Below are 17,361 nucleotides of genomic sequence, written 5' to 3' on the forward strand. Positions count from 1 at the left end.
CGAACCAGACTGAGAGACCATGGCTCAGGAAACCTTTGCAGGTGTTTTGAGTTCATTAGCTGATTAGAGTGTGACACCATGAGTCTACAATATTGAATTTATTCACAATATTCTAAGTTTCTGAGATACTGAATTTTGGGTTTTCATTAGCTGTAACTTAAGCCATAATCATCAAAATTAAAAGAAATAAACCCTTGAAATATATCACCCTGTGTGTAATGAATCTATATAATATATGAGTTTCACTTTTTGAATTGAATTACTGAAATAAATGAACTTTTCCATGATATTCTAATTCATTGAGATGCACCTGTACAATACTGTGACTTATTTTTTTTACTTCTTTCAACATACTATACTATGACACTTTTCTTTGCCTGTCTGATGACTTTTTTCAACATACATTAATACATTCATTTAAATTTACTTTTTGACATACTATACTGTCTATATGTCTTTTATTCGACATACTATACCATGACATTTAAAAAAACTTTTTCAACATACTACACTATGGCTTTTTATGAATCTTTTTCACATATTAGGCTCTTACTCTGAAATTACTTTTTTATTATGACTCTTTTTTAGATTAAGATAAGATAAGATAAAATAAATAAATAAACTAAACTAAACTAAAAAATATGATATATACAGACAGGATAATTGTTGTATTGCACGGTGTATTTATATTGTACCAAATATAACTATAACTAAAAATATGATATATACAGACAGAATAATTGTTGTATTGCACGGTGTATTTATATTGCACAGATGTTTTTGTTTGTTTTTGGTGGTCTACTGGGAGCACAGCTGGTTGTGCAGCCTGACAGCAGCAGGAAGGGAGGACCTGCGGTACCACTCCCTCACACACCGGGGGTGAATCAACCGGTGGCTGAAGGAGCTGCACAGAGCTGCCAGGGCGTCCCGCATGGGGTGGGAGGTGTTGTCCATCAGGGAGATGATGGACAACACTTAGCTTAGCCATCGTCCTCCTGTCTCCCACCACCTCCACCGTATCCAGTGGACACCCCAGCACACTGCTGGCCTTCTTGATGAGTTTGTTCAGTCTTTTCCTGTCAGCTTTCGAGATGCTGCTGCCCCAGCAGGCCACTCCATAAAAAGTAGTACTGAGTAGTACTACCATAATTGAAAAAGACAAGTCTAGAATACGTAAAATCAAAAATCAAAATATTGTCTACATTATAAACATCAAGCCTTGATCTAACAAATGCTTCACTTCAAAACAAACCGCACATCATTTCATGTGATTTGTAAGTTTTATTGGTAGGTATTTACATATGAGAGTATTACATTATCATACATTGTATATGGTATCTTGGAAGGAAGTCTAAAATATTTTGCATATGACAGGTTGTTGCAGCAGCGCTTTATCCTGTTGTGACTTATCAGTTCAATGATTGTGTGTGACGCAAGCTGCCACAGATATTACCTTTGGTTAAAAGAAAAACCTTCTTTGAAGCATTGCTTTGCATAGACAGGATAGCCTCAGATCATAAGGAGATGAAAAATAATCATCGAGAAGAAGAGGAGAGGTGTACATTCAGATTTAAAAGGGGGTTTGAATGGTTAGTGCATCAAGCTCACAAAGGGACAGCCTGCAGCTTGTAGAAGGTTGATCAACTTCAGACAATCAGATCTGTGCAGTGGGTTAGATTGACATAAAAAGAAAAGTTGGGTGAAAAAGTAGGATGGTGGAGTGCAACACAGGAACAAGACTTACCAAATGTAACTCAAACGGACAATGAAGGAAGTAAAGTCAGCCTCTCCTTTTGGAGCTCTATTAACTGTAGCAACTATAAGGGTACACTTTTTTGCTCTCGCGAATAAAAGTCAAAATAAGTTGTTGAAACCCTCACAAGGACATCAGAGTCCAAAACAGAATGAAGGTCATTCAGCCTGGCGATTGTGTTCCTTATCCGAGGACAGAGGGGATATCTTGTTCTCCTGTCAGTGGACACAATGCACCATTGTGTCCAACAGAGGCTCTACTGAAGGGAAGGGTTGCCTTGGCGACATGTACCATGAGCCGACTGACGGTTATGAAAATGTGTTGATGACAGTCATGTTGAACTCGTTAACGAGTCAGGTCTCAACACTAGGCACTGGACAGAACGGAGGAACTGAAGGGAAGATTGTAATTAGTTAGCAGACTTCAACCCACCTCGATTTAAGTGACAGCTAAAATGATTTATGGGTTACTGTACATAAAGCAGAGTGAAATAGATAAACAAATGGTCGTATTGATGGTATTTTCTTTTGACAGAAATCACAAGATCTGTAATGGTATTTCTTAAGAGCATAAAACATTCTTCTTGAGCTCGAGAAAGCGTAGTTTGACATATAACCTTAACTCTAGGGTCCATTTACTGGCTTTTCCCAGCGCTTTCAACTGCATCTCACGGCCTTCATCGGTGGATGGTGTTTGCTCGGTTGTCTTCACCTGACCTCGCGCTCGCTACATCGCTTAAACAGCGACGCCTGAACGAACACCAGGAACAGACGTCGCCTGTCTCCACTCTCCAACACCAATTGATCAAATTGCTAATGGGGAAAGATAAAAGTCCTTCACTCTTACAAGTAAACTTATACTCTTAAAATCGGAGAGAGCTCTAGAGATCTCAGTTGGTTTAAAGTGAATAATAGACGGCTGCAGCATCATTATATTTTAGCAACATGTATGTCGGCACGCATGATTCTTTTAGCCTGTTTGCATTTCAAAACTTTTTATTTTTTTTCTCAGGGGTGTAAACGGCAAGGAAATGGCTGCCATTTATTGTGCACAATACTTATATTATATAATATTTTCCTTTCCTGCTCAAGTTTGTTTGAAATTTATTTACATTTCAGCAAATTTCTTATCTTTTAACATATAAAAAAATGTATTATTTTTAAAAATGTTTTAAAGTTAATTGCTGCTGGAAATGAACTTTTAAAATGAAATTGTATTTTTTTGCAGAAGGACATACATCATTTCAAACGAGACGTTTTGCAAAAGACTGAACAAGATGGATGACAGAAGATGAATCCTTGTCGGCTACATCTACTCTGTGCACATATGTGATCCATCAGGTGATCACGTGAGAACTGATCATGAAAGGTTACTCCTACATTTTTTTTACTGCCTGATTTTGAAATGCAGACTTATAGAAAGTGTTCATGAAGTTGCTAAAAATGTCCGCGGGTGAGACCTCAAACACTTGAGGATTTGACAGTGGGACAGTTCTAAACCATCACCAACTTGGCGGGACCGCGCTTCAAAAGTCCTAGAATGTGGACGTTGGGATCGGGCCAAAGATGAAGGAGGTCATTTACATCTTCTACCAAACACCACCTCTCCCAATACACGAACACCTATTATGTAAGTTACATTCTCTACTTAGGTCACGTGATCACAGCCAAACCATCTCCGTGACAACGGAGACCTTGAGATGCGGCTGAAAGCTCCAAAAGGAAGTAACTCGATTGATTAAAGGTTATTTTCCTCAAACTTTCATTGGCTTTCTTAGACTTACATGGAAGTAAAATACCAAAATACTGTTCTGTAACCTCTCTACTGCAGGGGGTTGATAGGAAGCGAGACGTATTTGATATTGTTGACCATTCAAACACAATGGTACTTCTGTTTTGTGTTTTGGCCCACCCTGAAACAAGCCCGTTTAACAGTCCTTAACCAGAGAAATGCTGCCGTAGGAATGGTAACAAGACACCAGTAATCTCAAGTAAAGTGGAATGAGACGATAGCGACACGGATACGACGTGGTAGTGTAGGTCAAGGTGGGGGAGGTAACACAAGGTCATGTCACATATCATCAGAGTTCAATGTCAGGAAGTCATGCTATCTTGAGATACACACTTAAAAAAAAAAAGTAACATGGTTTACACTGTAAGAGTAATACTATTGCTTGCACATGTCGAAAGCTTAAAATTCTCTTATTGTGCGGAATTTTAAAAGAAAGGAAACGATACAAAGAGTGTCTTGGACTGCATGTAAAAAGGCACAGTTGGCACTCCTGATTACGACAGTAGTTTGGGATAATGTGTTAGAAAGGTGAGTCTGTCGGACAGCAGGCACACTATCAAGCCAACAGAAGCGCGTAGTACACACACACACACACACACACACACACACACACACACACACACACACACACACATTAAACTGCATTCTGACGGTGAAACAGCGGCCACACAAATGCATTAAGAAGAGCCCAAACTACATTGGAAGGCTGTCGTGGAATGATAGGCATAGAGTTCAAAACAGGGAACATTCACTGATCTGTGCTTGGCTGTGTATTCATTGTCTAAAAATTCATTGTATTTCAGTAACACTTTGCTAGAATTGCACGGGTCATGGAGTCTTTAACATCGTATCAGATAATCATACATAATGGAATGTTCTTTGATTTTTTAACACCTTTTTTTGTGTGTAACCGTCTCCCGACACCTCACGACTTCAAGCAAAGCGCCACTTCCTTATTCCCGACCTCGCAATACAAATGATTACAATAGGCCGAGGAGAAGTTAGAAGAAGAGGCACAATTTTCAGACAATCAACAGTTTCAGGGGGTCAAATCTGCCCCGCAGCTTCAGTTGTGAATGGAGAAATTGGAAAACAAAAAACAAACAAAGGGAAATTGAAAATCAACACCCCGGTATCAGCGTTTTGGGAGCATCTTCCCTCCCCCTCCTCCTCGCCAGGCCCGGGTGCGGAACAGAGGTCCCGTGGTCGGTTGTTTCACGTCAGAAGGCCCATTCGGGTGAGCTTGGCTGACAGGAAGGAGTGGAGGACGAACACCACCGGCTTTGGACCCGAGTGGAGGTCAAATACCTGGAAGACGGAGAGATTAAGTTAAGGGGGTCAACGGCAGGGTACAAAAAAAAGTCTATTCTGAGGTAAATGACCCCCTTGCATAAGTACAATTACTTTATTCTACTGTCAACTGCTCTGGTTTCAATCTAAAGTGTTCATTGAAAATTGAGTAACTCTGTGCAAAGCGAAACAAATCTGTGTCGTTTCCTTGTGGAAATCCAGGTATTACCGTACATACCGTCAGTGACAGTCACGTAAAATTCATAGAACTGTAGTTACATAGGTATCTCTTGTCAGGGGTTGTTATGTGAAAAGAGAGAGAGGCTGTGAATTTGAATGTCTTTTTACCAGCCGCAACGCCACTGGTCATGTGATCCCATCGCAAGTTGGTCTCTAGTTGTTTTTGTATGTTATCTTTTCTCCCCCTGAAACTCTCTTCTTCCCTGTCATAACCTGGCTGCTACATTACCCACAATGCAACGAAACCTCCTTAACAGGAGATTCAGGTATGTTATGCTAGTAGCAGCTAAAAGGAAGTCATGTGACATTGTGCAGCTCTTTCTGAAACCATGTGTAAAAGTTCCACTTTAATATTTCAATATGGCTGCTTTGGTGCCCCCAGTGGTAATATACTGTGTGTGTGTGTGTGTATGTGTGTGTGTATATGTATGTATGTATGTATGTATGTGTGTGTGTATATGTATGTATGTATGTGTGTGTGTATATGTATGTATGTATGTATGTATGTGTGTGTGTGTATGTATGTATGTATGTGTGTATATATATATATATATATATATATATATATAATTCACTCAAATGAATGAGCTTGAAGCAACACACACTTGAATTATTCTTTCTTTCTTTTTTACAAATAAAAACCTATGACCTAGAACAGGGATTCCCAAAGTGTGGTGCGAGCACCCCTGGGGGTGCGCGAGCTGCCTCTAGGGGGTGCACAAGAGGAAAAATGTAATGGTGGTCTAATGGTGTAATAATTAATATTAAATATAATTTTCACAAAGTAAAAACATGAATGTAACAGACTGTCTCATGTTTGTCGTTCTGGTGTTGACGATGATATGTCCCTTGAGGGTTGCCGTAGCGAAGGCGCAACCCCCGCCTCTGGCCAAAGGAGAAAACAACAATAAAGAGAGTAGCCGTGGGCTGATACAAGATGTCTAATCTCCCGACTCCAGTTACTACTGTATGATAAGTGCCCTTATACACAAACCCAAGATGCTCGGTTACATGAATTATAAAAATTCCCCTTGTAAGATTTCAATTCAAAATAAAAAATGTACAATTTAATAAATAAATGCACTTCAGCTCCTGCCGCCAGACTGTCTTTTACGTACACTAGCTAGCCTAGCTTGTGCAGCTAACCTCAGCTAACAGCTAACTTCATGCATTCAGCAACATTCATGCAAATATGCTAAACTAGCTGAAAATCGGGGAAACTGTCAGGTGGGACATCTGAAGCTATCAGTCGTAAAAGAGGAGAGGGACAGAGAGAGAGAGAGGAATCGGAGGCGAGGGGAACGGAGAGGTGCGTTGGGGAGAGACCGGGAGAAGAAATCGAGCCAGAGTCAGAGGAAGATGAGACGGAGGAGACCGAAAAGGAGGAAGGGATAGCACAGACAAATCGGGAGCACATCGGCCCATCGCGGAGTCAAGGTGAAAAAAGAGGAAACGAGAGTGAGCATCAGACTGGGAAAACAAGAGGAAATATGATGAAAAGTATCTGTGTCTGGGCTTCACTTGGATTGGCAACGCAGATTCCCCAAAGCCACAGTGCGTGGTGTGCAGTGAGGTTCTGGCTAACAGTCTGAAGCTCTTATTTACGTCGCCACCTGAACACCAAGCATGCCAGTGCAAGTCAAAAGCCCCTTACATTGTTTATATCCAAATTGGAGGAGTTACAAAACAGCCAAAAACAACTGCAGTCTCATTCATGTGTGGTTAATTGTAAATGAAATGTGATAATCTGCCTCTGAGCCTGTGCGTGTGTGCTCGCATCCGTATTGCTCTTTAAAAGTGACGCCTTGTGTCACTGAAAGTTATTGAAACTTTGTTGCAGTGTTTCAGGGCGTTTTCACACCTTCAGTTCGTTTGCTTTGTTGCAGTTGCTCCTTTGTTCGGTTTGTGTTCACACTGCAACATTTAACAGCGGACTAAATATTGTAAACAAACGCCACGCGCGAGCAAACTGTTCTCTCATTGGTCAGATTTCTATGAGGCTATAAATAGGCTCTGTTGCTTCTTTTGTTTTTTAAGGTGTGGGGGATTGGGGGTGCGTGAACCCGGTCGGGATGTAGAAGGGGGTGCGCGGCCTAAAAAGTTTGGGAACCGCTGGGCTAGAATAATCTTTTGTTATTATTAGAGTAAGCTGCTAGAAATGAAATGAAATTATTTTTTGACTCATCGAATAATCAAAAATAAGTGATGAATCGATGATAAAAAGTTACAGTGGCTTTGTGTCATACACTGAACTAATCAACTACTCTCTGGCAGGAGAGAAAAGTAATGGCAGTGGTGAAAATATAAAATATTATAGTGTATTTTAGTCCATTGTCTCAGCTCACCATCTCTCCCTCTGGACCCCCAAAGTCAAGGTAGAGGTTGCGTATCCCATCGTCGGCGGACATCTTGAGCTTCTCGTAGGGGTATCTATACAGCACGGCGCCCCCCGCTGGCTCTGCTGGCTCCCTCGTCACCGTGAAGCCCTTCTCGTAGTGCAACGTGAGCCGGATGTCCTGCCTGTTTAACGTGCAACCTGGAAGAGAGAGAGAGAGAGGAATGAGCTTTAAGGTATAGTAGGAGTACGGGTCAGTGGGGGTGAGGGATGCCCCAGTGGGTGAGTGCAATGTGTGTGGAGGGCGGCAACCTCCATTTCTGCCGAGAGAAGCTAATGCAGAAGTGTGTTAAAACTTACATTCTCTCTAATGTCTAATTTCGCCGGACTCGAGGCTTCATAACGGCAGTCTACAAACCAATGGGTGATGTCATGATGACTACGTCCAATTCAGACTATGAAATCTACCTCTATATATGTATATATGAGTGCTGGGCAAGTTCACGCATTATTATCGCGTTAACGCATTCATTAATTAATGCCGACAATTATATTATCGCGCGTTAATGCAGTTTTAAAAAAATGATTACTTAGCGGACATTCTTAACACAAGAACGGGCAGCGAGTGGTGAACAGCTGCGTTTGTGTGGAGTCTCTTCCTTCTCTTCCTGCTGCTACCCCCCCCCCCCCCCGCCTGCTGTTAAAAAGCACCTTATTTGTTTAAAGTGTTTGCAAACCAAATGTTATTGCACTTTTGTTCATATAGCAGTACTTTTAAAATAAAAGTGCACAATACAATACTTAATACTGAATCAGATGTCTCGCAGCAGCGATCATATTTCTTGCATTTTAATTAATGAATGTATTAACGCGATAATAACGCATTAACTTGCCCAGCACTAATATAAATACTAACTTAAAGGGCCAGTGTGTAGTTTATTTGGGAGGCTCTATTAGCATGAACAGAAAACAGTTTTCTTAACTATGTTAGCTTAGAATGAGGAGCAGGCCGTGTTGCACCACCATGTTTCTGTGACGACTGGCCAGGTTAGGAGACAGCTGGAGAGACTCCACCAAGGCAAAGCTGAAGGACCTGATGGCATCAGCCCCAGGGTCCTGAAGACCTGCGCCATCCAGCTGTCTAATGTCCTTCAACACCTCTTCAACCTGAGCCTGAAGCAGGAGGAAGTCCCGGTGCTGTGGAAGACGTCGTGCCTGGTTCCTGTACCGAAGAAGACGACACCATCTGGCCTCAATGACTACCGACCAGACTGCCCTCACATCCCATGTGATGAAGGTGCTGGAGATGCTGGTCTTGGCCCGCCTCCGGCCGCAGGTAAAATCCTCACTGGACCCTCTGCAATTTGCATACCAGCCCGATGTGGGGGTGGACGACGCCATCATCTACCTGCTGCAACGAGCTCAGTCGCACCTGGATGAACCGGTGGCTCTGTGAGAATCACTTTCTTTGATTTCTCCAGTGCATTCAACACCATCCAACCGGTGCTGCTGAGTGAGAAGCTGCGGGTGGTCGGGGTGAACGCGTCCACCGTCTCCTGGATCACTGACTACCTCACAGCAGACCACAGTTTGTCCCACTGGGCCGTGTGCTGTCTGATGTGGTGGTCAGTGATACTGGAGCCCCACAGGGAACTGTTCTGTCTCCCTTCCTGTTCACCTTGTACACCACTGACTTCCAGTACAACTCTGTGTCATGCATCTGCAGAAGTTCTCTGATTACTCTGCAGTGGTCGGATGTATAAGGGACGGACAGGAGGAGTACAGGGCAGTAGTGGAGGACTTTGTAGAGTGGGCCGGTAGAAATCACCTGCTTCTGAACGTGGCCAAGACCAGAGAGATGGTGGTCGACTTCAGGAGGAAGACGACGGCTCAACAACCGCTGAGAGTTCTGGGAGAGGATGTGGACATGGTGGAGGAGTACAAGTACCTGGGTGTCTCCATCGACAGCAGACTGAACTGGAAGAACAACATCAACGCTGTGTACAAGAAGGGGAGGAGTCGACTCTTCTTCTTGAGGAAACTTCGATCCTTCAACATGTGCAGCAAGATGCTGGAGATGTTCTACAGTCTGTTGTGGCCAGTGCACTGTACTTCTGTAGTCTGCTGGGGGAGCAGCATTGGAGCCGGAGACACCAACAGACTGAACAAACTAGTTAAGAAGGCCGGCTCCATCATTGGCTGCAAACAAGACTATCTGGAAGAGGTGGTGGAGAGGACACTGAAGAAACTATTATCCATATTGGATAACCCGGACCACCCTCTCCACCACCTCCTGCAGGGACAGCGGAGCACTTTCTCCAACAGACTGATGCAGCTCCGCTGTCACAAGGACAGATTCAGAAAAACATTCCTGCCCTCTGCTATAAGACTTTATTATAAAACACCTCGGGCCAGATCGTCGTCCTTCACATGACTACAACGCTACACGGCTGTTGCTTGTTGTTGGTGATCCTGGCTCTGCTGTCCAGGTTGTTTAGTTTAGTTTACGAGTTGCTAATTTTATTTTATTAATACCACTATATTCATGGTATATACTGTGCATTTCTATTCTAGCTTTTTTTAAATTTATTAATCTATTCCTTCAATTCAATATCTGCGCTGGTATTTTATTGTACTGTAGATATTGTGCATTCCATATGTTATATTTTATTTTACTCTGTAAATTGCTGCTGCTACAAACGAATTTCCCCCTGGGGATAAATAAAGTTTACATCTATCTATCTATCTATCTATCTATCTATGGTAGCCCACAAGGGACAAACCAACCTCAGCTTACAGAGAGAGCCTTTCACGTTTTTTTATTTGACCTGAAGGCCACCATAGTTCTCTGACACGCTTGTGAAACTGAGGTACTGTAGTATGGCCAGCCGCCGTCTGACTTACCAATTCTCCTAAAGTAGTGTTATTATGGTATGACCTCTAAGTGAGGCAAATGTCGTTACCAAGGTTTTGCGCTTCGCGGCTCACATTAGCGCAGTCTTGGAAAGGGAGAAGGGATATTCAGCAGGTTGCATTCTGCAAGCGTACCACTAGATGTCACCAAATCGTACACACAATCCTTTTAAATATGAAGTCATACCATGTGTTGACAATGTCTGATAGGTATGTTGTGAACTCCCTTCATGAACTAAAGTTCCAGCAGTGACATTGTCTGTCACCTGAATATCTTACTTAAACAAACTTAATCCACAGCATATAAACACAAGCCTATCTTCCATGTAAAAACGTGCCTCATGCAGCTTAAACAGTCACGTCATTTGATCCCGAAGCACATTTCAACGTGTGTTACTGTTACGCGACTGCCTTTGAATGTTTCTGCACAACTAAGGACAGGAGGGGGGAAGAAGGAGGGAGAAAATAAGCTTTCCAGTGCTGTTCCGGCAGCCAACCATTGTTCTGCACAGAGTGGAAACATTCACCTCTGCTGGCTCCAGCTTCTGCTTCTGCTACACAGAGCTGCTCTCTCTGAGCTGCTGCACATGGCCGGCCAGCCAGTTGGTGTCTGGTGCTTCCTGTCACAGTCAAAGTGCTCTGACCTTTATAGGCCTATATACATTCAACATTTTTATCTGTTCAAAAAAATCCTTTATATATGGGGTTCAGCTTGTGAACAAATATATTCTCTAGAGCAGTGATTCTTAACCATAGGGCCGCGGCCCACGATTGGGCCGCGAGCGCCACCTAGAGGTCCGCAAAAAACTTCAGTTTTGCACCTGTGGGCCGCGAGGGCCGCGGGACCGCATAGGTTATCAATCGAAGACACCAGAGATATTACTGTTATCCATGAGACGCTCAGTTACGATACAGCTTCCCACCACCTGGTGGCGGTAATGCGTCAGTCAGTTGTTTAACAAGCTGCAATAAGCAGAAGAAGACACTCAGCTAGCCGCTAGCCTGTAGCGAAAGTTATGGATAAGTTATTAAAAAGAAAAAATGAAGACGACAGTGGTGCCATACCCCCCAAAAGTCTAAATGTGTGCGCAAGTACAACCCTGACTTTCTTAAGTACGGCTTTGTGAACGGAGGCAACGAGGCAGAGCCGAGGGCTCAGTGTGTGGAATGTGAGCTAATGCTATCAAACGAAGCACTGAAGCCTTCAAAAATAAAGCGACACGTAGCGACGAAACATCCAACGCTCGTGGGAAAGTCTGTTTGGCTTCTTGTTGCGTATGCAGGTTTACATACACATGATAATAAATGTCTTTGTGATCATCACATTCTATGATCTCATTTATTTGACAAGGGTTTTGCCTGTTCAACACCGGTATCCTCGATCCCCTCCCCTTCCGTTCCTACGGCTTGCTTGCGCAAACTATGTCACAAAACATGTCCGTGTTTGGTATCCCAGCATGCCCAAAATCCGCATCTTTGCAAAGAAATCATCGATTTTCTTTCATTTCTTATGGATTTTTCACAAAAGGAGCCCAAACACACACTGTCCAAATTCGCCATAACCGCTGCAAGTCGGATCCTGCAGCATTTAGACGGAAAAAGACACATTACAGACCCGACAACGTGTTAGCGAATGTTACCATGGAGCTACTGCCTTCAGAAAACGCTAGTACTTGTAGTACAAACCGTATCTTCTTATTCTATAAGCCGTCAACCAACGTATAACCTTGCATAACTGAGTTACCCAAATACTCGCACAGAAAGTTCGCTACTCACACACCATGTCTTCGACCATATATACATAGTTTTTGCAATTTGCAAAGGCTAACAATAAAAGGAAAATAATATAATGTCAAAATATAAAGGGAGAAACACCTTTAGTGTGTCAGAATATCATTTGGTTACCATGTATCCATTTGGGTCTCCAAATGTCCTTTTAGAGCTCCGCCTGGATCTCTTCATGGAAGAAACTCTGTAGAATGGTCATACTTTGTCCAATCTTCTTCAAATTTGAGGCAGTTGTTCACTGATAGTGTAGTTACAGCCCTATGCTGTCCTTTACCTGTACAGATACAGCCACCGGCAGTTATTTATACTGAAAGATACTTTTTTATTTTATGCGGACAAAAATCTTCAATCTTTACTGACTCCAAAGGCCCACTGCTCTGTTTCTGTATGACCTACAGGTTTTCTGACACTTTTGATGCATATAGTCGGAGTGGTTCAGAAGCTACTGCCATTTTAATTTGGGTATGTCATTTTAGACAGTTTTGCTCCAAAATAGGGGTGGAGTTGAACAGGTAACACTATAGTTGTTGAATACAAATCAAACCAAGAGTGAGATCAATTCGTTAAACTAATAGTGTTTGAATGGGCCACGGGACACTTTGTACTTGAAAAGTTGGGCCCCGAGGTCAAAAAGGTTAAGAACCCCTGCTCTAGAAAAGTAACTTCCACTTAACATTCACTTGCTGGCACTTGCTTTATGTATAAAGGTGAACCCACATCCTCTGGTTAAAGGGCTGCTGACTCACTGCTGCCAACCTGTGTGTACAGACTCAAACCACACAGGAGCATACACGCATTCGTCCTAATGTGTGCACACAACCTTCTAGCCTGTGGTGTTGTAAGGTATTGCACTACATAATGAAGTGTTTCCTGTGGACAAAAAAACACTAACACCTATAATCAGCTAGGTTTATATATATATATATATATATATAGCCTTGAAAAGGCAAGCCCATCTCTGTCATGGTTTTCATTTTATGGGGATTAAATACGCAATAGCAATCTATAACATAAATAAACATGAATATAAATTGATATGCTTATTCTACATAAACTATGAATAAACAATAAAAAACTATTCACTATCTTTGTTTGGTATTTTTGTCATATACAGATATGCAGTGATGATTGCTGGGTAATATGTATGTTGATGTTGTCCAATGTCTCTATTTGATCATGTGACAAGACGACCACTATTGATCATTACTACTTTTTTGATTGTTACTGTGTGAGCCGCAGGCATTTAAATGTTGGAGGCCGTCAAGGTGGGGACAATTGAACTACTTTATAATCCTGCATGGCAGTTAAATCTGTGCATTATATTTGATAAACTGATCATGTTTTGTGTAAAAACTCCGACTGGGAATCCAAAGTGAGATATTACATAGCATTAGTTAACCATTTATGTCTCTGCTAAACATATCTACACGAATTACTGACATTACAGTATCTTATAGTTTCTTACATTCCTGATTTTAACATTTTGTAATCCAAACAAAATCGTATTCTTACTCTAAGTTTTTGGCAGAATAGGCGCCACTTCGGCTCCGGTTTACTCTAAAGTCCCGCCTCTGAGCTGGTAGAGCCAATCAGAGTTCAGGATAAAGGGGGTGGCCAATCAGATTTCAGGGTGGCCACTCCTTGAGGTTGAAGTGAATATATGCAATTAAAATGCAAGTGCCTTAAACTTGTGCCATGAGACTACTTTGGAAGACCAATGTGCACCGCGGATTTTGGTACCGACTTTAAATTCTTACTACAGACTAATCACCCATTGCACGCACGCACACACACACACACACACACACACACACACCCACCAATGGAGACTTCTTTGATGAGCTCAGCGGCAGCGTGTGCCCCCTGCACGAGGGCTCGCGTCCATGACGACAGATCCCAGTGGGTCTCCACTCGGAAGATGTGGGACTCAATGCCCCGCCCTGTGCCCGTCCGAGTGGCGAACACCATGTCCGAACCCTGGGCAGGAGAACCCCGGGCGCTTCCAGAATGAACCAGTCTGGAGGGAGAGACATGAAAATACAACACCCCTTTATTGTTGCATCGATGATCTGCATTGGCACCTAAATTAAATTGAAAACCCCTCTCCTGACCTCGCAAAATGTTTCACTGTAAATTTAATGTAAGCAACTTTAAACCTCCAGGTACATACCATGAATTTGTTGACCGTATGTTGGCAGAAGTACAGTACTGAACTGAAAGCCTGCTAAATTGTTCCTGGTCAGCTGATGCCTTGCAAAATGGCCAATCCAAAAGCATTTTAACATAAATATTATCATCTGTACCATGAAGAAATGATAAACCCATATTAGAATTATGATGACAGTGAACTGTTCTGAGCTAAAAGGTCAAATCTGTAAGGCAAGGCAAGTTTATTTGTATAGCACATTTCAACAACAAGGTAATTCAAAGTGCTTCACATAAAACCATTAAAAGCATCAAAACATAAGGCAAAAGAAAAGGAAACAAGGAGTAAAAACAATTAAGAAAACATAAATAAAAAAAACAGTGTAAGAAATAAAATGCAGTAGTAAAATGCAGAAATGCAGGAAATTGATTAATATATTAATTGAATGTGGTTCAATTAAAGGCAGCAGCAAATAGAAAAGTCTTCAATCTTGATTTAAATGAGCTGAGGGTCTCAGCAGACCTGCAGCTTTCTGGGACTTTGTTCCAGATATGTGGAGCAGAAAAACTGAACGCTGCTTCTCCATGTTTAGTTCTGACTCTGGGAACAGAAAGTAGACCGGTCCCAGACGACCTGAGGGGTCGGGATGGTTCATAAGGTAGCAGCAGATCAGAGATGTATTTTGGCCCTAAAGCATTCAGTGCTTTGTAAACCAACAGCAGGATTTTAAAGTCAATTCTTTGTTGGACAGGAAGCCAGTGCAAAGACCTCAGAACTGGAGTGATGTGATCCACCCTCCTGGTCTTAGTGAGGACTCGAGCTGCAGCGTTCTGAATCAGCTGCAGCTTTCTGACGGACTTTTTACAGAGACCTGTAAACACACCGTTACAGTAGTCCAGTCTGCTGAAGATAAATGCATGGACACGTTTTTCCAAATCCTGTTGAGACATAAGTCCTCTAATCCTTGATATGTTCTTCAGGTGATAGTAGGCTGATTTTGTAATTGTCTTGATATGGCTGTTCAGGTTGAGGTCTGAATCCATAACTACACCTAGATTTCTGGCTTGGTTTGTGGGTTTTAACATCAGTGATTGAAGCTGAGCGGTGATTTTCAATTGTTCGTCCTTGGTACCAAAAACAATTACTTCTGTTTTATCTTTGTTTAATTGAAGAAAATTCTGGCACATCCAGTTGTTGATTTGTTCAATGCAGTTACCCAGCCCTTGTATGGGATTATAGTCCCCTGGTGACATAGTTATGTAGATTTGTGTGTCGTCTGCATAATTATGATAACACACTTTGTTGTTTTCCATAATCTGAGCTAGTGGAAGCATGTAGATGTTGAACAGAAGAGGCCCCAGTATTGAACCTTGGGGAACACCACATGTCATTTTAGTCAGCTCTGATGTGTAATCAGCTATAGACACAAAGTATTCTCGGTCCTTCAAGTAGGATTCAAACCAGTTAAGTGCTGTGCCAGAGAGTCCCACCCAGATTTTTTGTCTTTCTAGGAGTATGGCATGGTCAACCGTGTCGAATGCAGCACTGAGATCCAGTAACACAAAGACTGAACTTCTGCCATTGTCTAGGTTTAAGTGGATGTCGTTGAAAACCTTAACAAGAGCAGTTTCAGTACTGTGGTGCTGTCGAAAGCCTGACTGGAAAACATCAAAGCAGTTATTTACGGCCAAGAAGTTGGTCAGCTGTTGGAAAACCGCTTTTTCAATTATTTTACTTAAAAATGGGAGTTTTGATATTGTAAACGAGTAATGTTTGATCTCTGGTCTGAAATGTTTCCTGATGCACGGAAAGAGGACCAGTCGGGTAAGATATGTGCATTCTGGCTACAGCCAAATGACCCTGCTGTCTGTTGTCCTCACCTTGTGGCTAGCAGCGGGTGTGTGAGCAGAGGCATGGACCAGGACTCTCTGCTCCATGGCACCGATTCGAATAGCAGGATGTCCTTCTCCGTCAGTGCCATGACCACTGGCTTGTACTGCTGCCGTCCACCTTCCAGCTGGACCTAAAGAAGAGAGTCAGGTGGAGATGTCAATACTCATAATTACTGATAGTACAAAAATACATCTCCAAATTACATTTTGTACTACATATATCGTCCAGTAATTCTACCATTAGGTTTACTGCAAAACCAACCACTAGTCAACTTGCATGAAATAGTCTCCAAACCTACGAATTATTACAGGTAAGCCTGGCTATGTTGGAAAAGTAAGCAGATGTGTTCTCCATTTCCATAGCTATAGATCTCACAATTAACTGTATTTGTAAAATATTACAACATTACTGAACAGACATAGTGAAGTCGTTTGACAGTGTAGCGGTATAGTGACGTCGTTTGACAGTGTAGCGGTATAGTGACGTCGTTTGACAGTGTAGCGGTATAGTGACGTCGTTTGACAGTGTAGCGGTATAGTGATGTCGTTTGACAGTGTAGCGGCATAGTGACGTCGTTTGACAGTGTAGCGGTATAGTGACGTCGTTTGACAGTGTAGCGGTATAGTGACGTCGTTTGACAGTGTAGCGGTATAGTGACGTCGTTTGACAGTGTAGCGGTATAGTGACGTCGTTTGACAGTGTAGCGGTATAGTGACGTCGTTTGACAGTGTAGCGGTATAGTGACGTCGTTTGACAGTGTAGCGGTATAGTGACGTCGTTTGACAGTGTAGCGGTATAGTGACGTCGTTTGACAGTGTAGCGGTATAGTGACGTCGTTTGACAGTGTAGCGGTATAGTGACGTCGTTTGACAGTGTAGCGGTATAGTGACGTCGTTTGACAGTGTAGCGGTATAGTGATGTCGTTTGACAGTGTAGCGGTATAGTGAAGTAGTTTGACAGTGTAGCGGTATAGTGATGTCGTTTGACAGTGTAGCGGTATAGTGATGTCGTTTGACAGTGTAGCGGTATAGTGATGTCGTTTGACAGTGTAGCGGTATAGTGATGTCGTTTGACAGTGTAGCGATGTTCTTGGACAGTGTAGCGATGTTCTTGGACAGTGTAATGGTATAGTGATTAGGGGTGTAACATTACACCTATTTGTATTAAACTGTTCGGTACGAGGCTCACGGTTCGGTACGCATTATGAACCGA

The 17,361-nt window shown here is 42.4% G+C and overlaps 1 protein-coding gene across 1 annotated transcript in view; it reads right to left on the bottom strand.

The window, feature by feature from the left end:
* Positions 1-1,293: 1,293 nt before the first annotated feature.
* The window catches only part of sntb2 (syntrophin, beta 2), a 37,041-nt gene continuing 20,973 nt past the window's right edge, over positions 1,294-17,361 (bottom strand). Inside the window, exons 4-7 of the mRNA XM_079279748.1 lie at positions 16,137-16,279; positions 13,931-14,127; positions 7,420-7,610; positions 1,294-4,852 (exon numbers count right to left, since the gene is read on the bottom strand). Of these exons, the coding sequence (XP_079135874.1) occupies positions 4,760-4,852; positions 7,420-7,610; positions 13,931-14,127; positions 16,137-16,279 (624 nt within the window). The 3' untranslated portion in view covers positions 1,294-4,759. The remainder of the gene's footprint in view (positions 4,853-7,419; positions 7,611-13,930; positions 14,128-16,136; positions 16,280-17,361) is intronic.

This window comes from Melanostigma gelatinosum (genome assembly GCF_949748355.1).
Source record: "Melanostigma gelatinosum genome assembly, chromosome: 1".
NCBI classification, from domain to species: Eukaryota; Metazoa; Chordata; class Actinopteri; order Perciformes; family Zoarcidae; genus Melanostigma; species Melanostigma gelatinosum.